The following is a 24,000-nucleotide window of genomic DNA, read 5'->3' on the forward strand; positions in this document are numbered from 1 at the left end:
GCAAAACTAAAAGACTTGGTTTACTCCATGGGAAGATGTTTTAAGGCCATAATTCATGTTCAAGGTTACCCAACTATTAACTGACATGGTAATAATTTTTGTAGTTCTCATTTTGTTCTATGGTGATAATTTTTGTATATCTCGTTTTTTTCTACAGGTTTCACTTTTCTTCTTTATACTGTAACTGCTATTCTAATAGCAAATCCTTCCTAAAAGTTATTGCATTACATTCTTGATTAAATTATCTTTCCATTGATATATCATTTTATGGTCCTACTCCCCCCCCAAAAAAAGTGGTGTTATTAGCGAGTTTTAGAAAATGCACTTTTCCCAAATGGTTTCCACAATTTTGGCCACTGCTGTATAAACGGACCAGAATATTATTAAACGTTTTGTAATTCACAGGTAGTCCCAAAAAATTATGATTAATTCTTTTGTATAACAGTTTTAAATATATTTTGTAATAATGATTAAACGATCCATACTGTCTTGTGCCCAACCAGAATGATCATATGGCCATTTTTTGCTTACTTTTATTTTTCACAGATTTGTTCTGCGGAACCAGAGGAAAACAAAGTCCTCAAAAAAACCAAAAAGGATTTCCTCTTTTATCTGGAAAGGGGTTTAAACAAACTGTGATTTCTGCTTTCCTTGTATAAAGAGTTGAAACAAGTCCTTTACTTTGTAAGGGTCAAGATTCATTTCCATAGAAGATGACGATCAACATGACAAACATCATTTCTGGAATAAAGGCTGCTAAATTGGAAAATCTGACATCCAAGTTTACTGAACACAATGTCACTGATGCCATGGACTTACATGTCAGCAATTCTGATTCTACATATCCGGGAAAACTCATCTATTCTTTCATCCTTTTCCTCTGCATTCCGGGGATTATTGGAAATGGAATTGTCATCGTCCGTTTGTGTTTCCGGATGAAGAGGAATTATTTCGATCTCTATATCCTCAATTTAGCTTTGGCTGACAGCGGGCTTCTCATATTAATATTTCTGTCCAGAATTCTGGACATAAATAATTGGTATTATACTGAACTAATAAGAGAATGTTTAATATGCACTTACTGCGCTGGTCGATATTTTCTGATTATCATCTGCATGGACCGGTGTTTGGTTCTCTTCTCCCCTATTCGGTACCAAAGCCATCAGCTCCCCTGCCTGTCCACCATCCTCTGCACCATTACATGGATAGTCTCTTTCCTCATCTCAGCAATTCATTACACTATGAGTTTTTTTATATGGCCCCCCATAATCTTTAACATTATAATATGTACCTCAGTTTGCTTCCCGCTCATGGTGGTCTCCTCTCTGGCCCTCTTCATCAAAGGCTCTCTTAAACCACAAATGCAGAGGCGAGAACAGCTTCTCCTAACCATCTTGCTTGCCCTGTTCTTCTTCCTCATCCTTTCTATTCCAACAAGCGCCATTTATCTCTTCGACGTTCTTTTCATATGGAATTATTTCAATTTAATTGCATACATCTATTTATTTGTTTGTCTCAACAGCAGTGTAAACCCACTGATCTGTTTCCTCTTGGGGAGAGAGAAGGAACATACATCTATGCACAACTTAAAAATTTGCAAAGAGGAAGAAAAGAATGACAAGCAACCAGAGGTTCAGGTGGATATATGATTATGAGGTTCTCACAAGAGTGAAAAGCTTCCATATTTCTATGGTTTCCTGAAAAGTCTCGAGGTTCCATTCAGACCAACCTACTCTGGCAAATCCAGCATTACCAGAAATTTAACACCAATGAAATTAGGAAATTAGTCTGATATCTTCTCAACTTTAACAGTGGTTTCTAAAACATTCCAAATAGATTCTTTTGAGATGACTTGGTAAAATAACACATAGGTTAAAGGAGCTAAACTTTTTTTTTTTTTTTTGAATCTTTGTTCTTAGCTATGAGCAGTTTAATGAACAGTTTACCGTATCTTCAGATTTCTGCATTTGGTCTGTTCATTTGCAAGCACAAGTCAAATGTTCCAAACCCTATTTAAAATGCTTCGATGTACCCTGCCTATTTTATCCCCACAGCTACTCAGCAAAGTTCATTTACCAGTGAGAATTCATCTGGAAATCTAATTTTGTGTTAGCATCCATGCAAATGTGGCAACCATCTAATATATATACTCTTCATTAATATCCCATGCATGCTTAAATATATTGCAATTTCAATTTTAATGATACTGCTTTTAATTTTACTTTAATGACATTTGTAATCATGTATTCCTATGGTTTACACTTTCTTTTTTATATGTTGTTATCCACTCTGAATGTTGAATAAACAGAAAGGAAGGATCAAAACTTAGCAAATAAATTAATCTATTTTTTATTATTATTATAAATTTTATTTCTTTAAAAAAGTACAAACAGATGATTTGTCGACAAACAGGTCACGGTGAGAACATTACACAATACATAACTTTCAATCTAAATAAACAGATAAAAAATAAAAGTCTAATCTAGCATTGTCCTCTTTTTAATCTAACCAGGCATACCATAGGTCCCAGCATTGGAAATATGCAGAATCTTTTTGATCTCTTAAAATTTTAGTTAGCCTATCGGCTTCTGCACATTCCATGATTTTCCTTATAATCATATCTTTAGACGGTAGATCTTTACCCTTCCAGTTTTGGGCGAGGCATATTCTAGCCACAGTTGTGATATAAACAATCTGATACCATTTGTTAGTGCTTATTTTATCTGGCCTGATGTTTAATAAGTAAAATTCAGGTTTCAGTTGTAGTTTGTAACCCGTAATTTCTAACAACCACCTCTGAATGAGTTTCCAAAATTCAGTTACTCTGGGGCAAGTCCACCATACATGGAAATAGGTACCTAGCTCCCCACACTTCCAACAATTTGGGGAGAGTCCAGGAAACAGTTTGGATAGTCGGGCGAGAAGGAGGTGTCACCTGTATACCATCTTATACAAGTTTTCCTTATAAGTAGTTTGTCAACTTGCAAAGCTTTCAAGTTGCCATGAGCAGGAGGGAGGGAGAACTGAAGTGAATTCCATATATTCTTTCTGACTGCAATCAGAAGGAGGGCGTTAGGTTTCACAGCCAGCCAAAGTGGTTAATTGGAGAATGTGATTTATGAAATGGCCAGAGAGGAGGGGAGAGACAGGGTCATAGGGGAACGTGAATCTACGTAGGATTAGTCCTAACTGCATCCCAGTATTGCCGGAATGTTGCTCCTAATAAATGACCATATTTCCTTTGAAATTTGGATCATGGCTCATGAATTAATTAGGGCATCTTTCAGAAACTCGACATAGTTGCCATCAAAAATTTCATTTATCTAGACCAAATTTCTTCCCATTTCACCAAATCGATTGAGTGTCCAATATTCTTCCCCCAGGCAATCATCGAGTCTTTGATGATCTCGTCACCTATCCAACGGGTTATTAAAAAATTATAAATCTTAGCTAACATTTTTTCCTCCTTCCCTAATATAATCTTATCTAACTCCTGCAGGGTCCCATCAATACCTCCTTGCTCCTTATCTTTTTTATATTTGGAGTTAATTTGAGCATAAGCCCACCAATCCACTTCCGTTCCCTGCAGAGCTAGTTCGGTTCTTGTTTTTAAACAGCCTTGACTATCAAGCAGCTCACAATAAGGTAGATGTTTTTCTTTATTATATAGCAGGGTATATGTCATGGCTTCTAGCAGGACCAGCCAGGAGGGGGTCAAAGAATAAAATTTGTCTTTAATTTTCCTCCATGTTACGATTAAAGTATTCCTCAAGTAATGACCTGCAAAGCACGTGGGGTTTTTTTTGCCCTCTCTTGCCAAAGGAAATAATGCCAACCTTCCAGAACCAACAGCCATCTCCTTCTCAACAAGATCCAGTCCCTTACCCAAACTAAATTTGCGGCCTGGTAATAATACTCCCATTTAGGCAAACTGAATCCCCCTCTACCCTTCACCTCTTGGAGCATTTTAAGTTTAATTCTAGGTTTTTTATTCTGCCAAATATATATTTGAGAACACATTGGTTTCATTGTTTAAAAAAATTGTTGTCCAATCTGGCTGGAGCTGTGTGAAATAAGTAAGTCCATTTTGGGAGAATATAAGATTTTATGACCGCAATCCTACCTAACAGAGAGACTTGCAACTTCTTCCACTTCTCTAAGTCTTGTTCCGTTTGTTGGAGAAGTTTCAAATAATTGTCCTCCTTAATTGTTGAACACTTAGCTGATAGTAGGATGCCTAAATACCATATTTTTGTTTATGATTTGGAATTCCAAGTTCAATTCTATTTCCTTCCCCTGATTTATTGTCAAATTCTTAATCAAGACCTTGGTTTTGTTCTTATTTACTTTTAGGCCTACCACAGCTCCATATCTTTCTAATTCATAAATTAACTTCGGGCCCAATATAAACAGAAGGTCATCAGTGTATGCTTGTAACTTATACTGCTGGTTCTTGATATGTAGTCCTTTTATTCCCGAATTTTGCCTAATTTCTCTCAATAACGGTTCCAATGTTAATATAAATAGAAGCAGAGAAAGCGGGCAAATAAATTAATCTACATATTGTTCTGCCTCAGCTACGGATCCCAAAGAACACAGCACACACAAAGTCCATATAAACCTTAGCTTACTAATTAAAGACTACTAGTGAGTTTTCTTAGCAGTTGTTCAAACACAAGTACAGTTTAAATCAGTCTTTTCTGAACAAGGGCTGTTAATTTAACTTAATTAACAGCAGACAAGAATCCAAAGAATAATAACTCAATTCTGAGATACAGTATTTCAGATAACTGTAATCTTACTGTGGTTGGCAAAATGCCCAGAAGCAATTTGCAGGAAAACTGACAAGAAAGAAACAAGAGCCAAATCAAACATTTCTGGGATCAAGACACGAAGGAATATGAATGAAGTTGTTTCCTGCAAATTGCATCAGTCGTTGTCCTTCCAGGCTAGGGCAGTGGCCAATTAGCCCCAAGCCTTACTCTTGAGGAGACCTCCTCCTGAGGAGCCACTCCTGCCTTTAACAGCTCTGCGTGCTCGTGCATCGAGAAGAGGCTCCTTGTCTTCTTCCTCTTCACTTATGGGAGCTTCTGGAGGTTCTGAAGGCCCTGACTGAATCTCCGCCTCTGGCACCACATCTTCTCCAGCCTCCTCATTGTCTGATTTGAACACCAGCTGCACAGGCTGCTGGCGCAGCACTACACCAGCCTCCTCGCTGTCGGAATCAGCTACTAACTGCACAGGCCACTGACGGGCCACAACACATATATAAAAGCCAAATCCACTCATTCATCACAAAATCTCCAGAACTGTAAAGCCTACAAACTTGAAATTTGGCACATATGTTCCTCTTGGCTTCTAGGTGCTTGCTAAGAAAGGATTTTTCAAAATGACCATCAGATCATTGGTATTTCATAAACAGTATATTCATATACAATATATTAACATACTCTGATGCTAAAGAGTTAGACGTTCTACTCCCCTTCCCCACCTGAAAAGTTCCAACTGCCACTTGCCTCACATTCCATCACCTCAGTTCAAACTGGCAGACATTCCACTCCTTCACTCAGGAACCGTCTGGGGCTCCTTACAGTGCTAAACGTCGCTACCTCACCAAAATGTCTATGCCAGAGGTCTTCAAACTTGGCAGTTTTCAGACTTGTGGACTTCAACTCCCAGAATTGGAGGAGGAGGAGGAGGAGGAGGAAGTGGAGGAGGAGGAGGAGAAGAAAAGAAAAATTAGAATTAATTAGAATTAGAAGAATTAGAATAGATTAGAATAGAATAGAATAGAATAGAATAGAATAGAATAGAATAGAATAGAATAGAATAGAATAGAATAGAATAGAATAGAATAGAATTTTTTTATTGGCCAAGTGTGATTGGACACACAAGGAATTTGTCTTTGGTGCATATGCTCTCAGTGTACATAAAAAGACATGATACGCTCGTCAAGAATCACAAGGCACAACACCCAGTGACATTTATTTATTTATTTATTTATCCATTCAAATAACTGCAAAATTTCATGCAAAATTTCAAAAACCACTGACGTTCGCAGACAAAGGATGTAACAGAACTTAGGTTCAATTTCAAATGTGGTCTCATTTTCCGAGAAGTTATGATTCACAGAGATGAGATTAGACACAATTTCAGTGTGACATTTCTTATCTTTTTCCCTTGAAAGTTATGATTAAATCTTCAAATATTTGTTTGTATAAAATGTGTCAAAACACTTTCTCCTTCCAAATAGATAAGACAATGTTACGCAAGTTCCTCTTTACGGTAATTGGAAAAATTGTCCGTGAGGCTGAATAAATTCTGCTTGCTCACTGCATCCACATCAAATATAGATCAAACTGGATTCATCAAAGAAATGTAGCTCTCTGGGCTTCTTCACAGAAACCTATTGGTTCACACCAACAAGGGATTCCTGCACACCATCACCAGGTATGTCCACAGAAAAGGTAGAACTTCTATCATGATAACTCTTATATGCAAATAATTGTTTCCAAGTTCAGTATGAGTTTCAGGAACTGAGTTCTCATAGATGTTTTGAGACTGTGTGGACGTTTCTGATGCTTTCAATATAGTGTGTCTTAGAACAGAGTTCCCCAACCTTTATAGGTTGGGGGCCTGGAGCGGGGGGGGGGGAAGGGGATGATTTTGTGGGAGGGGCAAGCGCATGTGCAGGTGCGAGTGTCCACAACATACACGGTGATACTCACACGAGGGGGGCCGCGAGCGCCCTCAATGAGACTCCCACAAGTGGGGCTCACTCTCACAGATCAGTGATGATTAACCCATGGCCCAATAGTGGGCCATGATCACATATTGGGGAGCCCTGCTTTAGAGTATTTCCTTCTTGTAACACTGTGAATTATAAGCACATGGCCAATCTTCCTTTAATGAGGACTCAAGCTTGACCATGCGGTCACTGAAGAGGCGATCACGCGCGAAGCACACACACAGAGAGAACCGGTAGTAAAGCCAGTTAGAACCCATCCCTGGTCTTAATGGCTTTGTCCTGGTTTGGATCTTGAGTGAGGGTTAATCCCATTCAGAGAAGAATATCGCACAAGTTTTCTGAGAAAGTTTGCAGCTTGGTCCAGTTCAATTTTCCTTTTCTACGGTACTTGCATCAAGTGAAGGCCAACAGGATTCACTGAAAAATATCTTGCCCTTAGATACTGGAAAAGCCCTCTTCTTCCTTCTGGAGATTCTTCCTATCATTACCAGGTATGACTATAATAAAGGCAGAGCTTGTATTGTGGCAATTTGTTATTTCCAAAATACTCCATTTTGGGTTCAAGCTAAGACTTGGGGAACATTGGGACGTTATCAGCTAATTCCACAGGATTGTCTGATGAAACTCACTTTAACTAAGAACCGAAGAAGGTCCTGGATGAGAAGCAGAACGTTTTCAAAGAAAATATAAAGAAAGTCCAGTTGACTTTTGGGACAACCATCATTTGGATGATGAAGAATCTCCATAGAAATTAAACTCAATTTCTCACCAACTCTTTTCCAGACTGGTATGACACCAGCCTCCTCATCTCTGACTCCAATAAACCTTAATATGTTTTTACAAATTCTTTTCCCATGTTATTAATTGCTATTAACTGAAAAACTGCCCCATTTTTGAAGATTTTTCCTCATTTTTAAAAATGTCTTTCTTAGGGTTCTTGTAATGTATTCCTCATTCCTTTTGATTGCATTTGGTCTTTGACTGTAAATATATTTTATTGCTTCATGTGTGGACGGCAAATCAATAATGACTTGGAATTTTCCAAGAATACAATTTCTTTCAGCCATTTTGACAATCAGAACAGTCAAGTTTTCTTTTAATAATTTTATTTCCCTTTAAATTACAGTGTCCCAGGTGATCCATTTTATCCACAGACGTGAACTCTTCTAAGCAAGGAAACAACACTTTTTGCACAATGGAGCAGCTATTTAATTACTCAGAAGGTAGGCATATCATGAAAACTATATTATATATATATAACTTTGCTTTCCTTTGGGGGTACTACTCTTAAGGAAAACCTGAAGGGTTCATAATGCTTTGTGAGCTTATTCCAAAGTTGAAACTCTACCACCGAATCATGACTTCCTGTTGTCCACTCTCTCATGAGGTTGGGGATTGCATTGGCATTTTGAAAACATTCAGGGGTGCATTCACAAAATGGTTTCTGATGGAATTATTCATAAAGTATGGAGAATTTAAGAATTCTGATACCTGTCACTTCCTGCATGCAACATCCTCCCAGAATTGTCCTTTGGAAGGACACAAGGATGGAATCAACCACTTTGTTCTTCTTTAATTAGGAACAAAAATGATTAGAGGCCCAAAAGCATTTCTGAAAATCAAAGAAAAAGAAGGCTGGGAAAAATAGTTTCCTTTTCAAAATGAGCATTTTTAAAATTGTTTTGAATTAATTATCAGATTAAATAATTCTGGGGCAGTTTAGAGGATCATAAAGACTGAATATTGGCCAATGATCATCTGGGCAATGAGAGGAAAAAAAACCTACTGGAGAATATTTTATTTATATCTTCACAGACTCCCATTCAGGAAGAAACAAATCTGTGTGGAGGAAGTTTCTAAAGCACATTAGCATTTTTGCTGCCTGCTGTTATTGATCAAAATAATGATTTACTATAATTGCTTCCTTAGGTAATGCATCAATCCCAATATTCCAGGACATCGCTGATGTGGTACATGGAATATACAAGTAAGTATATTATGATACAAAATATTCTGCCTCTTTTTAATATTAAGAATAAAGAATATTTTAATCTGGGAAGAGGGTGGGGCCTTCCTACAGTACGTATTTATTTCACTAAAAAGGACTGATTCTCTTTTTGTTTCCTTGTGTTATTAGGATACAGAACAAATCTCAAATTCCTCCAAGTCCTGAAAGAGGTTCTGGACCGGCCGACTTGTCTTTCAATACTACTGGAATTGCTCCGAATGTTTCTAAAATACCAGATTTTTTTTCTCTTTTTTATGATCGACTGTTTGATAATTTAACACAAAATCTTCTCAAGGGCTTCATTGGCCTTATTTGCCTTTTAGGCCTGGTGGGAAATGGAATGACAATTTATCTCCTGGCCTTTTCCATTAAGAGGAATCCTTTCACCACTTTCATCCTGAATCTCTCCATTGCTGATTTTGGGGTCATCACATCCCTCAATACTGAAGTTATAGTTTTGTCAGTGTTTGCTCTGAGTCAAAGAACATACATTGCCGATACCTTTTTCATCTTACTTTTTGAATTCTTTTTCTTCACTTATTCTGCCAGCCAGTTTCTGCTGACGGCCATCAGCCTGGACAGGTGTGTGGCTGTTCTTTTCCCTCTCTGGCATCGCTGCCATCGTCCTCCATATTTCTCCACACTTGTTTGTAGCCTCATCTGGATCCTCTCCTTCCTGCTCTCTGCAGTGCACTTCATTCTCCACCAGACCAGGACCTATGGAAGATCACCTTTGTTTCACCAGCTGATTGTGAATGGTTTACTTTGTACGCCTCTCATGGTTGTGTCCACTGTGACTCTCTGGATTCATATGAGGTCTAAAATGCAACGCAATCAAAGGAAACTGCTCACCACCATCTTTCTGGCTCTCCTCTTCTTCCTCCTACTTTCTCTCCCAATGGATGTCTTTTACATCATTGAAAATGTTCTTCCCTTTAAACCCATCATCTGGACCATTGGGGTAGGATTTACCACTCTCAACAGCAGCATCAACCCACTCCTTTATTTCTTAGTGGGGAGGAAGAAGAGAGGAAAAGATCAGCCCAGAACATCTTACAAGGTTGCTCTCCAAAAAGTTTTCAAGGATGAGAAGGGAAACACGGAAGAGCAGGAAACCATGAAGGAAAGCCAGTTATAAAGAGTCATAAATATTGCATATAGAACAGGGGTGGGCAACTATGGCCCTTTTATGACTTGTGGGTTTCAATTCCCAGAATTCCCGAGCCATCCATGTTAGCTCAGGAATTCTGGGAATTGAAGTCCACATGTCATAAAAGGGCCATAGTTGCCCACCTCTGATATAGAATATTTTAACCTACAAGTTTATTTGGGATATCATATGTGCTTTCCTAAGGAACATACAGAATTGATACAAATTTACTGAGCAAAGTACTTAAAAACAAAACTGTGTAAACTGGAAGTGTTGCTGTGTCCATAATTTTCAATCCAAAGAAGCTGTTTAGCACAAAATACGACTTTTTTGATCTTGAAAAATTTCAGACATCGTTATCATTCAATTATATTTTATAATAAGTTTATTATTAATAATCATTAATTAGTGGCTTTCTTTTTTTACTAAATATATGTAGCTTCTATAATAATGTCATGTGACCCCTTGAGAGCTGTATGCAACGAAATTTCATTTTAATGTACACCGATTAGCGTATATTCGAAGTGTCAATAAAGTTGGCCAATAAAGAATTCTATTCTATTCTATTCTATTCTATTCTATTCTATTCTATTCTATTCTATTCTATTCTATTCTATTCTATTCTATCCTATCCTATCTTATCCTATCCTATCCTATCCTATCCTGTAAGCCTCCCCTCCTGCCACTGTTTATGGTGATTTCAAGTCCGTATTTCTAGCTGGCACCAACCTCACCTGGCAAAATTCTGGAATAAAAGAACCTTAGTAATCTTTCCTTTTCATTTGCAAACTGCTTCTGGTTTTTTATTCTTAATTTTGTATGGCTGTTTTTGGAATAGAAGTAGTTTTTAAGGGTTTGTTGTGAGGGTATGGGTGTGGGTGGGAGAGAGAGAGAGAGAGAGAGAGAGAGAGAGAGAGAGAGAGAGAGAGAGAAATATAGATGGTATAGAGATATAGATGTAGTTGTAGATGATATATAGAGAGATAAAGATAGTGATAGAGATAGAGATAGTGATGATAGAGGTAGAGATAGAGATACTGACATAGATGTAGCTGTAGATACTGTAGATATAGATATTAGTTTTTCAAAATATTTTTGCACTTTATGTATTTTATCATTGTTCAGATTTTGTTTGCATTCTAGCCTTTTTATTCTGGTCTATGACCAAAATAAATATTTAATTTGATTTGTGTTACGGAATTGGACACTTGTTTGCAGGAGGGAAGGCCTCTTTCTCAAGGAGCTAAAAGGCAAATCAACCTTTTCTAACATTCATTTATTTGTTGAGCATGTATAAAATAACAGATATAAGTATAAACATGATTATTGATACATGAAATGGATATGAATAAATGGGGACAGTAGGACCGGGATGGTAGGCATGTTGGTGCGCTTATGCAGGTCCCTTACAGACCTCTTAGGAATGGGGTGAGGTCAACAGTAGACAATCTAAGGTTAAAGCCTTGAGCCATTGGTGTGCAGAAAGAGGCTGAGAAGAGGCTGGCACCATCACTGTCACTGTGCACAAACATAGATGGAAATGAGATGGGTGGGAGGAATGATTCTTACCTGAGACTCCATCCATTTAATGACTTGAGTGATGACTTAACAACTGAAACCGGAAGTGCTGGGATTCATGTTGCTGAACAAGGAATCACAATATGCCGCATTTAATTTTAACAATGATTAACGATGGCAAATCTAGGGTCAAATGTGGTCCTTAGGTTATGGACTACTAGTAATATCTTGAACTGTTTATATTAGAGATTTCATTGTGAACCAATCATTATCAGCAAGCATAAAATGTATTTTTTTTCTCCTTTTTTAGTTTGTTTCATTATTTTTAACTGTTTTTAAACAAGATTAAAGAACATTTTGATACAAACAAAATTAATATTATGATTGTTAGGAATCATAGCGTAAATAAGAGAGAAAGGAACAAGAGGAAAATGAATAGTATAAAGGGAATTGGGGGGAAATGTCAATATTAGAAGATGATTATTACAAAACAGTTGTAAAAAGATAATATATATTATGTGTTTGGTGTTTGTTATATTGTGTTGTGTTATAAATAAAAACAATAAATAAAAGAACATTTTCATAGGAAAAAATAAATGTTTTATTTGAAAAAATAATTGGGATACACAAAATGCGTATTCTGAAGAATTATAATAGACTGTTTTGACTAATTTGCACCAAATTATTAAGACCTAATGGATCATGTTTGATTTAGAAAAGTTCCATGGCTCAACTTGTGATTGATAAGATTTTAACTTCTCTCTTGGCATCAATCAACATTATTAGCAAAGTGCATTCTAACACAGACATCGCCATCTAGGCAACATTTTCCCACACTCTAAACCAGTGTTTTTCAACCTTGGCTGCTGGACGACGTGTGGACTTCAACTTGCAGTATTCCCCAGCCAGCTGGCTAGGGAATTCTGCGAGTTGAAGTCCACACGTCGTCCAGCGGCCAAGGTTGAGAAACACTGCTCTAAACTTTTCACTCCAATTCAATATCACGCAGTGATACCTACAATGTGGAGTCCCTCTCTGGTGCTGTCTGAACTTGGTTGTTGTCTTGCAAACATTTTATTGCTTGATTTTACCTGATGGGATACAGGTAAAATTTCTGCAAGCCAGCAACCATCCCCAGAGACTACCAATAACCCCACATTTCAGCCCAGAACTATATAAATATATTTTCTTCTGTATAGACATACATTGTTCTTAACTTAGGTTTTATGAATCTCCATTGAAAGACGCAGTTTTCATTAAGATATGAATGGTCGTTCTTCAGGTTGCAAATGGATATACTCGCTGTTTATTTATTTATTTATTTATTTAATCAAATTTCTATACCGCCCTACTCCCGAAGGACTCAGGGCGGTGAACAGCCAAGATAAAATACAGATAATACAAATATTAAAAATCCCTTAAAATTATTAAATATTTTTGCCGAAACACAGATTAAAACACCCAATTTATAAAGTCACGAATTAAAAAAATTTAAAAAATTTAAAAGAGGGGAGTTAGGCCAGGCCAGCTTGCTGAAATAAAAAAGTTTTGAGAGCACGGTGAAACGTGCGCAGGTCCGGGATCTTCCGTATCTCTGGGGGGAGCTCGTTCCAGATGGTAGGTGCCCCCACAGAGAAGGCTCTCCCCCTGGGGGCCGCCAGTCGACACTGTTTGGCCGATGGCACCCTGAGGAGCCCCTCTCTATGGGAGCGTACTGGTCGGTGAGAGGCTGTTGGTAGCAGAAGGCGGTCTCGTAAATACCCCGGTCCGATGCCATGGAGCGCTCTAAAGGTGGTAACCAAAACCTTGAAGCGCACCCGGAAGACCACCGGGAGCCAGTGCAGCTCGCGCAGGAGGGGGGTCACATGGGAGCACCACATCGCTCCCATAATCACCCGTGCGGCTGTTATTAGCTAAAAGTAATTTACTGAACTATCGAGTAAAGAAACTGCAGAAGAAGAAAGGAATGTTAATCAATAAAGTCTCTAGAAAGCAAATCTTGTGTAGATAGTTTCACTTTCAACAGGAACACACAAAACAGATGATCAAAATCTAGGCTGAAATCCAGAAAGTCAAGCAAGTTTTGTCAGCCAGTCCAAAGGTCAGAATTTCAGGGACGGGGGGAGGGTTTACACAACAAATACCCTAGAACAAAACACCAGAACAGGAGATGAAATAATTGTTTCCAACTCCAGAAACTGGATTAGTCAGCTCTCTTACTTAAACCAGACTGCAGCCATCTCTTTTCAATTAAGGGAGTTGCTCCCTGTTTGGCAAGGAGCCTCATTGAGCTTCATTGCTTTGCTCTCTGCTCTCTAATCCCTGAGGCCCAGGGTTTGAATGCCATATTTTCACTACTTGATTATTGTTCTGATAGTGCCTATTTTTGGCATTAAACTTCTGGTGATTCCTGCTTTGGTGCCACTTCGGGTTGGAATTCTGCTGGTTCATCTGATGCAGTTTCCTCAGAGTCAGAATCTGGTCTAAGGCAGGGATTGCTAAAGCTCATACACAAGAATCTCGCTACTTAAACTTGAGCCAGATAAGCATCAACGGAATACAAGCTGGGTTGGATTTGGGCCATTTATGAAAACATAACAACTGTAGGCTGATGATTTGCTTAATTCCCCCCACCCCCAGTTTCGCCTCCTCTTCTCCTACATTTTCATGCATTTGAACCTTTATCCATTATGCTTAATGGAATAAGGGAAAGTTGTCATGGATTTACCACATATGGTGGGATGTGCATGATTGCATGAGGGAGGGGACCTCTGCTGAGGAGTCAAAGGCAAATTGGACAAGAATCCTTGGAATGAAGGAAGAGGCACAGAGTAAACCCTCCTGAACCCTTTCACGCAGTATATCTAAGAGTTATGCATATTGTGCTGTAGTCTGGCAAGATTCCTGTCAATGGGTAAGCAACAATAAAAAAACTTCTCTGAATAAATATCTGTCATTTTTGGGTCTTTGCTCTTGATATCACATTTTTTTAAGAAGATGTCAAAGGTGAGTAGAAAGAAAGAGATCTTCCAGTATCTCCACCATTAAATAATGGGGACCTACTGCTCCTTTCAGGAATCATCTCCTTCCAGCTACAAAATAAAAGTCCTTCAAGATTTTGTCTGTTTGGTTGAACCAATCAGAACAAAAAGTGCATTTGGTTAAAAATGTACACGAAGCAGCAACGGGATTAAATTAAGCAAAATGGTGGAAGCTTCCATCGTTTTTATTTTATTTTATTTTTATTGCATTTTTTTCTCTTTACATATCTCTATTACATATTTAACAGATCTGTGACATTATTCATGCACCTAGAATCAATATTCAATACATTATATACATTCTATTTCTAAACGTTCTATTCCTTTATGTACATTTCCATTCCTTATTTCTATTATCTATCCATTCATACCATTTCTCCGATGCCGCATAATATTCCGAGTCATCCTTTCCCTTTAGCTCTACTGTGAGTCTATCCATTTCCACGCAATCAAATATTTTTTGAATTACCAATCCCTCTGACGGTATACTATCTTTCTTCCAATACAATGCAAAGGCAGTCGACAGTGTCGACTGGCGGCCCTCAAGGGAAGAGCCTTCTCTGTGGGGGCACCTGCTATCTGGAATGAGCTCCCCCCGGAGATACGGAGGATCCCGGATTTACGCACCTTCCACCGCGCCCTCAAGACCTTTTTATTCCAACAGGCTGGCCTGGCCTAACCTCCCTTTTTAATTGTAAATTTTAAATTTGTCTAAAATTTTAGGGTTGATTTAATCTGTTCTGGGCCAAATTTATTTAATTAGGTTTTTATACTGTTTTTAAATTTTGTAATTCTCTGTGTTTTATCCCTTGGCTGTTCACCATCCTGAGTCCCTCGGGAGTAGGGCGATATATAAATCTAATAATAAATAAATAAATAAATAAATAAATAAATAAATAAATAAATAAATAAATAAATAAATAAATAAATAAATAAATCCTTGCTGCCGTTAATATACGTAACATCAAATATTTTATTTTTTGGAAGCTTGCATTGTTTCCTGGAGTCATTTGCTTAACAAGCCACTCAGAGTCACTTTAATGGTGATATAGGCAGCATACAAATTTCATAAATAACAAAACAAAATTGCTGTCAGTTAACAATTGCTGCCATAAGATATTCCTCCTTTAAGTGGTCTGGACTCTAGCAATTTACCAATAGCAAAAGCACTTAAACTTATATACCGCTTTACTAAGTGGTCCTAGGTTCATGTTAGGCTGAATCTCAATCTAGCAACTTTTGGTTACTTCTTCTTTAAGACATCATATTTTTAACTACTTCTTTTGCATATCATCAGCAATAACAGTTGAAGTTGCAAAATTCAGAGAAGAATGTCACACCCCTTCTTTTTATTCTTCGGAGAAAGTTGGCAGCTTGGTCCAGCTTAATTCCTCTTTCTGACTGTAGCTGCATCAAGTGCCAGCTAACGGGATTCATCGGATTAATCGGGAAAAGATTTCATCCTTAGAGTCCAAACGAGACCAGCTAGTTCCACCTGGAGATTCTTCCTATCATCCCAAGGTACGTCTGCAGTAAAAGCAGAGTTTCTGTTGAGGTCATTAATTATCTGCATGATGGTCCTTTTTGAGACCAGGATAGGACTCATCAGTATGGGCTCCTAGTCTTACCCTGGTCTCAAAAAGGACCATTTTGCAGATACTAAATTAGTATGGGATCAGCTAATCCATCAAAGTCCTCTGGCCCATAATGGAACTCAATTGAGCACCGATTTGTTTCCACAATGGTATGATACTAGTCTTCTCATTCCTGGCTTTGGTAAATCTTAATATCTATTGAAGAGCCCTGGTGGTGAAGGGAATAGAATGCAGTATTACAGGCTAACTCTGCCCACTGCCAGCAGTTCGATCCTGACTGGCTCAAGGTTGACTCAGCCTTTCATCCTTCTGAGGTCGGTAAAATGAAGATCCAGATTGTTGAGGACAATATGCTGACTCTGTAAACTGCTTAGACAGGGCTGTAAAGCACTATGAGGCAGTATATAAGTCTAATTGCTACTGCTATTGCTATTTTTTTTTCTAATCTCATGCTGTTAATTGTTCACTGCTATCTTTCTGATCATATTTTCTTATTTTTTGAAATTCCCTTTTTATGGTTATGGAATTGTACTCCTGGTCTTTTGATTCCCTTAGTTTTTTGAATTGCAACTACATTTTATGGCTTGACTGAAAGGTAGGAGAGGCTAAACGTATTTTGTGTGGACGGCTAACCAACAGTGACTTTGGATTCATTAATACAATTCAATAATTGTATTTCTCCTTAAACTACAGTGTCCCAGGTGGTCCACCTCATACACAGATTTGAACTCTTTTGCATAATGGAGCAGCAATTTATTTACTGAAATACATTTAAATACATGAAAATTATATTATATATAAAATTTCCTTTCCTTTGTGGGTACTGCTGTTAACAAAAAACTCAAGGGTTCGTAATGCTTTGTAAGCCTATTCCAAAATTGAAACTCTATCACCGAATCAGGAGTTCCTGTTTTCCATTCTCTCCTGAGGTTGCGGATTGCATTGGCATTTTATCACTGGAAGCTTCCAAGAAGAGATTGGACTGCCATTTGTCAGAAATGGTGTAGGGTCTTCTGCTTGGATGGGGGGTTGGATTAGATGTCATACAAGGTCTCTTGCAACTCTGTTAATCTATTGATCTGTAAAATATAAGAGTCAAACCTGATCGCATCACGTGACGTATTGTGACATATCGTAACTTTTCTTTGCCTTTGCAAAGCCAGGGTGGGCGTGGTCCAGTGGTGAAATCCAATTTTTTTTTACTACCAGTTCTGTGGGCGTGGCTTGGTGGGCATCGCAAGGGAAGGATATGGCAAAATCCCCATTCCCTCCCCACTCCTGGGGGAAGGATATTGCAAAATCTCTATTCCCACCCCACTCTGGGGCCAGCCAGAGGTATTTGCCAGTTCTCTGAAGTGTTCAAAATTTCTGCTACCAGTTCTGCAGAACCTGTCATAACCTGCTGGATTTCACCCCTGGTGTGTCCTACACATGACACAGCCAGCTCATGAGCCACAAGTTTGACAGGCCTGCTGTAAAACATTCAGTGGGTGCATTCACAAAATGGTTTAGGAATGAATTATTCATAATTCCTGCCATAAGATGTTCCTTTCCTTTAAGGCTCCTGGACTTCAAGAATTTGACATCCAATTGACATCCAGAATAGGCTGCTTCTCTAACAAGTGCCTTTTTCTTGTTCTTTCTTTCAAAATAAGATTGCCTCTTTAACAACTTCTTTTACATATTGTGTGCGATAACATTTAAACATGCAGAATTCAGAGAAGAATATCGCACAGGTTTTCTGTGAAAGTTTGCAGCTTGGTCCAGCTCAATTCCCCTTTTGGACTGTACTTGCATCAAGTGAAGGCCAACGGGATTCACTGGAAAAGATCTCGTCCTTAGATTCTGGAAAAGACCTTTTTTTTTTTCCTTCTGGAGATTCTTCCTATCATTATCAGGTATGGCCAAAGTAAAGGCAGAACTTGTGCTGTGGTAATTTGTTATTTCCAAAATACCCCATTTTGGGTTCAGGCTAAGAGTTGGGGAACATTGGGATGTTATCAGTTAATTCCACAGGATTGTCTGATGAAACTCACTGTAACTGAGAACCGAAGAAGGTCCTAGATGAGAAGCAGAAAGTTTTCAAAGAAAATACAAAGAAAGTCCAGTTGACTTTTCGGACAACCATGATTTGGATGATTAAGAATCTCCATAAACATTAATCTAAATTACCATTATCTTTTTACCAGACTGGTGTGACACCAGTCTTCTCATCTCTGACTCCAATAAATCTTAATACGTTTTTACAAATTCTTTTCTGATGTTATTGTTATTAACTGAAAAACTGCCCCATTTTTTGAAGATTTTTCCTCATTTTTAAAAATGTCTTTCTTAGGGTTATTGTAAATGCAATTTATTGCTTCATGTGTTGATGGCAAACCAATAACGACTTGGAATTCTCCAAGAATACAATTTCTTTCAGCCATTTGGACAATCAGAAGACAAGTCAGGTTTTCTTTCTTTTAATAATTTTATTTCCCTTTAAATTACATTACCCCAGGTGGTCCACCTTATCCACTGATGTGAACTCATCTAAGAAAGGAAACAACACTTTTTGCACAATGGAGCAGCTATTTAATAACTCAAGAGGTATGAACATCATGAAAACTATATGATATATATAAACTTTCCTTTCCTTTGTGGGAACTACTGATAACCAAAACCTCAAGAGTTCATAATGGTTTATGAGCTTATTCCAACATTGAAACTCCATCACCAAGTCATGGTTTCCTGTTGTCCATTCTCCCCTGAGGTTGGGGATTGCATTGGCATTTTATCACTGGAAGGTTTCAAGAAGAGATTGGACTGCCATTTGTCAGAGATGGTGTAGGGTCTCCTGCTTGTGTGGGGGGTTGGACTAGATGATCTACAAGGTTCCTTCCAACTCTGTTAATCTATTAATCTAAAACATTCAGTGGGTGCATTCACAAAATGGCTTCCAATGGAATTATTCATAAACTAAGTATTAGGGGGAATATCAACACACTGACAGCTGTCGCTTCCTGCAGGCCACATCCTCCCAGAATTGTCCTTTGGAAGGACACAAGGGATGGAGTCAACCACTTTCTTCTTCTTTAATTAGGGGAAAAAATGATTAGGGGCTAAAAGCATTTCTGAAAATGAAGGAAAAGCAAGGGTGAGGAAAATAGTTTCCCATTCAAAATGAACATTTTAAAAAAATGAATTAATTATCAGGTGAAATAATTCTGGGGCAGCTTAGAGGAGACTGAATATTGGCCAATGATCATCTGGGCAATGAAAGGAAAATAAAACCTACTAGAGATTATTTTATTTATACATTCACAGACTCCCATTCAGGAAGAAACAAATCTGTGTGGATGAAGTTTCTAAAGCACATTAACATTTTTGCTGCCTGCTGTCATTGATCAAAATAATAATTTATTATAATTGCTTCCTTAGGTAATGGATCAGAATATGATATAGCATATCACTTCCTTGCTGTGGTACACGGAATACAGGAGTAAGTATATTATGATACAAAATATTCTGCCTCTTTTTAATATTAAGAATAAAGAATATTTTAATCTGGGAACAGGGTGGGGCCTTCCTACAGTATGTATGTATTTCACTAACAAGGACTGATTCTCTTTTTGTTTCTTTATGTTATTAGGATACAGAACAACTTTCCAAGTCCTCTAAGTTGTTTCAATACTACTGGAATTGCTCCAAATGTTTCTAAAATACCAGAAATTTTTTCTTCTCCGTATGATCAACCGTTTGATAATTTAACACAAAATCTTCTCAATGGCTTCATTGGCCTTATTTGCATTTTTGGCCTGGTGGGAAATGGAATGACAATTTATCTCCTGGCCTTTTCCATTAAGAGGAATCCTTTCACCACTTTCATCCTGAATCTCTCCATTGCTGATTTTGGGGTCATCACATCCCTCATTACTGCAGCTATATTTGTGTCAGTATTTACTCTGAGTCACAAAACACACCTTCTCAATGCCTTTTTCTTCTTATTTTTTGAGTTCTTTTTCTTCACCTATTCTGCCAGTCAGTTTCTGCTGACGGCCATCAGCCTGGACAGGTGTGTGGCTGTCCTTTTCCCTCTCTGGCATCGCTGCCATCGTCCTCCATATTTATCCACACTTGTTTGTAGCCTCATCTGGATCCTCTCCTTCCTGCTCTCTGTGGTGCACTTCATTCTCCACCAGACCAGAACCTATGGAAGATCACCTTTGTTTTACCAGCTGATTGTGAATGGTTTACTTTGTACGCCTCTCATGGTTGTGTCCACTGTGACTCTCTTGATTCATATGAGGTCTAAAATGCAACGCAATCAAAAGAAATTGCTCATCACCATCTTTCTGGCTCTCCTCTTGTTCCTCCTGCTTTCTCTCCCAATGAATGTCTTTTATGTCATGGAATATTTTGTTTCCTATAATCCCCTCCTCATGATCATTGGGGTAGGATGTGGCACTCTCAACAGCAGCATCAACCCACTCCTTTATTTCTTAGTGGGGAGGAAGAAGAGAGGAAAAGATCAGCCCAGAGCATCTTACAAGGTTGCTCTGCAAAGAATCTTCAAGGATGAGAGGGGAAGCACGGAAGATCAGGAAACCACGCATGAAAGCCAGTTGTGAAGAGTCAAAAAATGTTGCATATAAAATATTTTAAGGTAAAAGCTTATTCAGACACCATATGTGCTTTCCTTAAGAACTTACAGATGTGATACAATTTACTGAGCAAAGTACTTAAAAACAAAAACTAGGAACAGGAAGTGTTGCTGTGTCCTCATTTTTCAATTCAAAGAACTTGTTCAAGAGGAAACGTTTTAGCTGATATACTTCCTTTTTCATAATTAGCATCCTGTTTCCCAGTTAAGATTATCAGCAAGAGGGTCGCATTTAGTACCATATTTTCTCCAAAATAAGACCTAATTGGTAAATAAGCCCTAATGCATCTTTTGGAGCATAAATTAATATAAGATCTGCTCTTATTTTCAGAGAAAATAAGATCTTACTGAATGAAATGTTTATAATATGTACTTTATTTTATGCATTTTTCTTTGTGACAAGAAAGTTTATATACATATAATGGAGATGAAGGAGAAGGGGAAAATGTGCTGTACACGATACAGTTTTTTGGAATAAAATGTGCCATTTTTGATTCTGAAAAATTTCAGACAGAATAACATTCAATTATATTTTAAAATTAGAGTTCATTATTCATAATCATTAATTAGTGGCTTTTTTTTTCTTGACTAAAGGTATGTAGCTTCTATCATCGTAAGCCTTCCTTCCAGGCAATCTTTTATAGCCATTTCAAGTCCTGATTTCTTAGCTGGCACCGACGTCACCTGGCAAAGTTCTGGACTAGGAGGACCTTAGTAGACCTTTCTTCTCTCAACACAAACCTCACCTGGGTTTCTATTCTGTAATTCTGTATGGCTACTTTTGGAATAGAGGTTTTTTTTTTTTTTTTTTAAGGATTGTGTGTGTATGTGTGTGTTTCTGTAGATAGATGATAGATGGATAGATGGATAGATAGGTAGGTAGGTAGATAGGTAGATGGGTAGATAATAGATAGATGATACAGGGAGAGGGAGAGAAAGAGAGAGAGGCACCCTGATATCAACTGCTTTGAAACTCATTGAATTTCATCCTGCCTCTCAGAACCAATTAACAACGAGTACCAAGTATGAATATATAATGTGTGTGTGTGGAGATAGATAGATGATAGATAGATGATAGATAGATAGATAGATAGATAGATAGATAGATAGATAGATATTGATTTATTTATTTATTTATTTATTTATTTATTTATTAGGGAGAGAGAGGGAGAGAGAGAGAGGGAGAGAGAACGAGAGGTAGAGGTAGAGATAGATTAGACATAGAAATAGAGATAGATAGAGATAGAGATAGACATGGAGATGGAAATGGAGATGTAGCTAGCTAGATGACATAGATAGTAGTTTTTCATAATATTTTTTTTTTAGCTTTTGTTTGCATTCTACCCTTTTTATCTGGTCTATAACCAAAATAAATATTTAATTTGATTGATGTTATGGAATTGGGGATATGATTTCAGAAGGGAAGGCTTCTTTCTCAAGGAGCCAAAAGGCAAATCAGCCTTGAGTCTTTGATATGCAGGAAGAGGTCTAGAAAGGATCATCCCTAGAACCTGAGTTAGCATGGTGAAGATTCTGAAGAGCCCTAATGGCGCAGTGGTTAGAGTGCAGTACTGCAGGCTCCTTTTGCTGACTGCCGGCTGCCTGCAATTTGGCATTTCAAATCTCACCAGGCTCAAGGTTGACTCAACTTTCCACCCTTCCGAGGTCAGCAAAATGAGGAGCCAGATTGTTGGGGGCAAATAGGTTGACTCTGTAAATCGCATAGGTTGTAAAGCACTGTGAAGCAGTATATAAGTCTAAGTGCTATTTTTTTTTTTTATTTTTTTTAATTTGATTTATATGCCGCCCTTCTCCGGAGACTCAGGGCGGCTTACAGTGCGTTAAGCAATAGCCTTCATACTTTTGTATATTTATACAAAGTCAGCTTATTGCCCCCACAAACTGGGTCCTCATTTAACCTACCTTAGAAAGGATGGAAGGCTGAGTCAACCTTGAGCCTTGGAGAGATTCGAACCAGCAGTAAATTGCAGGCAGCTGTGTTAATAACAGGGTGCTTTAAACCACTGTAGTACCAAGGCCCTATTGCTATCCACATGACATCCATCCAATATATATGCTTCATTAATGTGCCATGCATGTTTAATTATACTGCACAATGGATTTCAATTTTAGTGATTAAAATTAAACTGATTTTAATTTTGCTTTAATTAAAATTGTAACCATCTATTCTTCTGGGCTGTACTTTCCATTTTATATGTTGTTATCCACTCTGAATGTTCAGTAAAAGGAAGAATTTAAATTTAGCAAATAAATTAATAATAAATCACTGTGTTGTGTAGGAATCACGTGTTTGCTTACAGCCACTGCACATTTTCCAAAACTATCTTTCCCAAAGATTCATGTTAATGCTGGATTGTTCCCACTTTCCCCTCTATGCTTGCCTAGAGTGATTTTCTATTTCTTCGGAATTACTCTTCTATCACTTCAAATTGATGGATGAAGAGATCATGACATATCCACTCCACTATCCTCAATTCTATGTTGGCTACACATGCTCAAACTGAATGAGGAAGAGCAGAGAAAAATGACACGTTCCTTTTCAATGGTTATATCTGGATTACTGCATCCCACATTTTGAAGTTTTCGCCACTTGTTTTTCCAACCTTAAAATCTTACTTTCAGTTAGGATAACAAGCCAATAAAGATTGCCCTAAAGTTTGACAGAAACTGGAGATGAAATTAAACTCCTAAGAATTTTAGAACAGGAGGATGCAAAATAAAAATTTAAAAAGGTAATCTGAAATATAAGGAGGAATCTCTACTTTGTTAAGACTCCAGGAACATCATTTTACAGAAATAGCAGAAGGTATCTGCAGCATGAGACCGATTTTACTAATTAAGCGGTAAACTGTTTAAGAAAGTGAGGTCAAATGTCCAAAGAGTTATGATATAATTTTGGAGAGAGAGAGTTTAAAATGTAATAGTGTTTATAACTGCTGCATAGAATATTGGAAGGCATTTTTTGTATCTTCTTTTTTTCTATTTTTCTTGATCTTTTTTCTGTTCCTTCACCTATTGCTATCTCTTTCCTTTCTTTTTTCTTCCTTACTTTAAATTAGTTTAGATTAATGTTTAACTTTAAGAAAAAAAAGCTTCAATAATAATGAGAGAGAGAGATGATGATGATGGTGGCAGAGATTAAGAACCTATAGAAATTGAGAGATGGAAATAAGACAGAGAGAGATGAAGATAAGAGAGAGTTAGAGAAGGAGAGGGAGGGAGAGGGAGAAAGAGATGAAAGAGAGAGAGATGGAGATAAGAGAGAGAGAGAGATGAA

General features: G+C 37.7%; 3 protein-coding genes across 4 annotated transcripts; all 3 read left to right on the plus strand.

The window, feature by feature from the left end:
* Positions 1 to 572: 572 nt before the first annotated feature.
* LOC117676507 (proto-oncogene Mas-like) lies at positions 573 to 2,324 on the plus strand. Its single transcript, XM_034436015.3, has one exon. The coding sequence runs from the start codon at positions 714 to 716 to the stop codon at positions 1,647 to 1,649; it is 936 nt and encodes a 311-aa protein (XP_034291906.2). The 5' UTR covers positions 573 to 713; the 3' UTR covers positions 1,650 to 2,324.
* Positions 2,325 to 7,943: 5,619 nt separating this feature from the next.
* LOC132709920 (proto-oncogene Mas-like) lies at positions 7,944 to 9,894 on the plus strand. The gene is made up of 3 exons (XM_060684979.2): positions 7,944 to 7,971; positions 8,678 to 8,735; positions 8,886 to 9,894. The coding sequence occupies exons 1-3, from the start codon at positions 7,944 to 7,946 to the stop codon at positions 9,892 to 9,894; spliced, it is 1,095 nt and encodes a 364-aa protein (XP_060540962.2).
* Positions 9,895 to 15,876: 5,982 nt separating this feature from the next.
* Positions 15,877 to 23,096, plus strand: LOC132709082 (proto-oncogene Mas-like). Of its 2 annotated transcripts, XM_060681817.2 has the most exons (5): positions 15,877 to 15,986; positions 18,561 to 18,649; positions 19,481 to 19,541; positions 19,692 to 20,705; positions 21,297 to 23,096. In XM_060681817.2, the coding sequence occupies exons 2-4, from the start codon at positions 18,622 to 18,624 to the stop codon at positions 20,668 to 20,670; spliced, it is 1,068 nt and encodes a 355-aa protein (XP_060537800.2). In that variant the 5' UTR covers positions 15,877 to 15,986; positions 18,561 to 18,621; the 3' UTR covers positions 20,671 to 20,705; positions 21,297 to 23,096. The 2 variants fall into 2 exon arrangements, with proteins under 2 accessions (XP_060537800.2, XP_060537799.2); XM_060681816.2 differs by having other exon boundaries at positions 19,692 to 23,096.
* The last annotated feature ends 904 nt before the right edge of the window (positions 23,097 to 24,000 follow it).

Source organism: Pantherophis guttatus, chromosome 3 (assembly GCF_059756535.1).
Source record: "Pantherophis guttatus breed Tessera chromosome 3, ASM5975653v1, whole genome shotgun sequence".
Classification (NCBI taxonomy): Eukaryota; Metazoa; Chordata; class Lepidosauria; order Squamata; family Colubridae; genus Pantherophis; species Pantherophis guttatus.

What these genes read in the sequence shown, in the direction of transcription:
- LOC117676507 (XM_034436015.3), top strand. Translation starts at nt 714, where the DNA reads ATGACGATCAACATGACAAACATCATTTCTGGAATAAAGGCTGCTAAA.
- LOC132709082 (XM_060681816.2), top strand. Translation starts at nt 18,622, where the DNA reads ATGGAGCAGCTATTTAATAACTCAAGAG. An exon ending in GCTATTTAATAACTCAAGAG is followed by an intron (nt 18,650 to 19,480) that starts GTATGAACATCA and finishes TTGCTTCCTTAG; the next exon opens with GTAATGGATCAGAATATGAT. An exon ending in GTGGTACACGGAATACAGGA is followed by an intron (nt 19,542 to 19,691) that starts GTAAGTATATTA and finishes TTATGTTATTAG; the next exon opens with GATACAGAACAACTTTCCAA.
- LOC132709920 (XM_060684979.2), top strand. Translation starts at nt 7,944, where the DNA reads ATGGAGCAGCTATTTAATTACTCAGAAG. An exon ending in GCTATTTAATTACTCAGAAG is followed by an intron (nt 7,972 to 8,677) that starts GTAGGCATATCA and finishes TTGCTTCCTTAG; the next exon opens with GTAATGCATCAATCCCAATA. An exon ending in GTGGTACATGGAATATACAA is followed by an intron (nt 8,736 to 8,885) that starts GTAAGTATATTA and finishes TTGTGTTATTAG; the next exon opens with GATACAGAACAAATCTCAAA.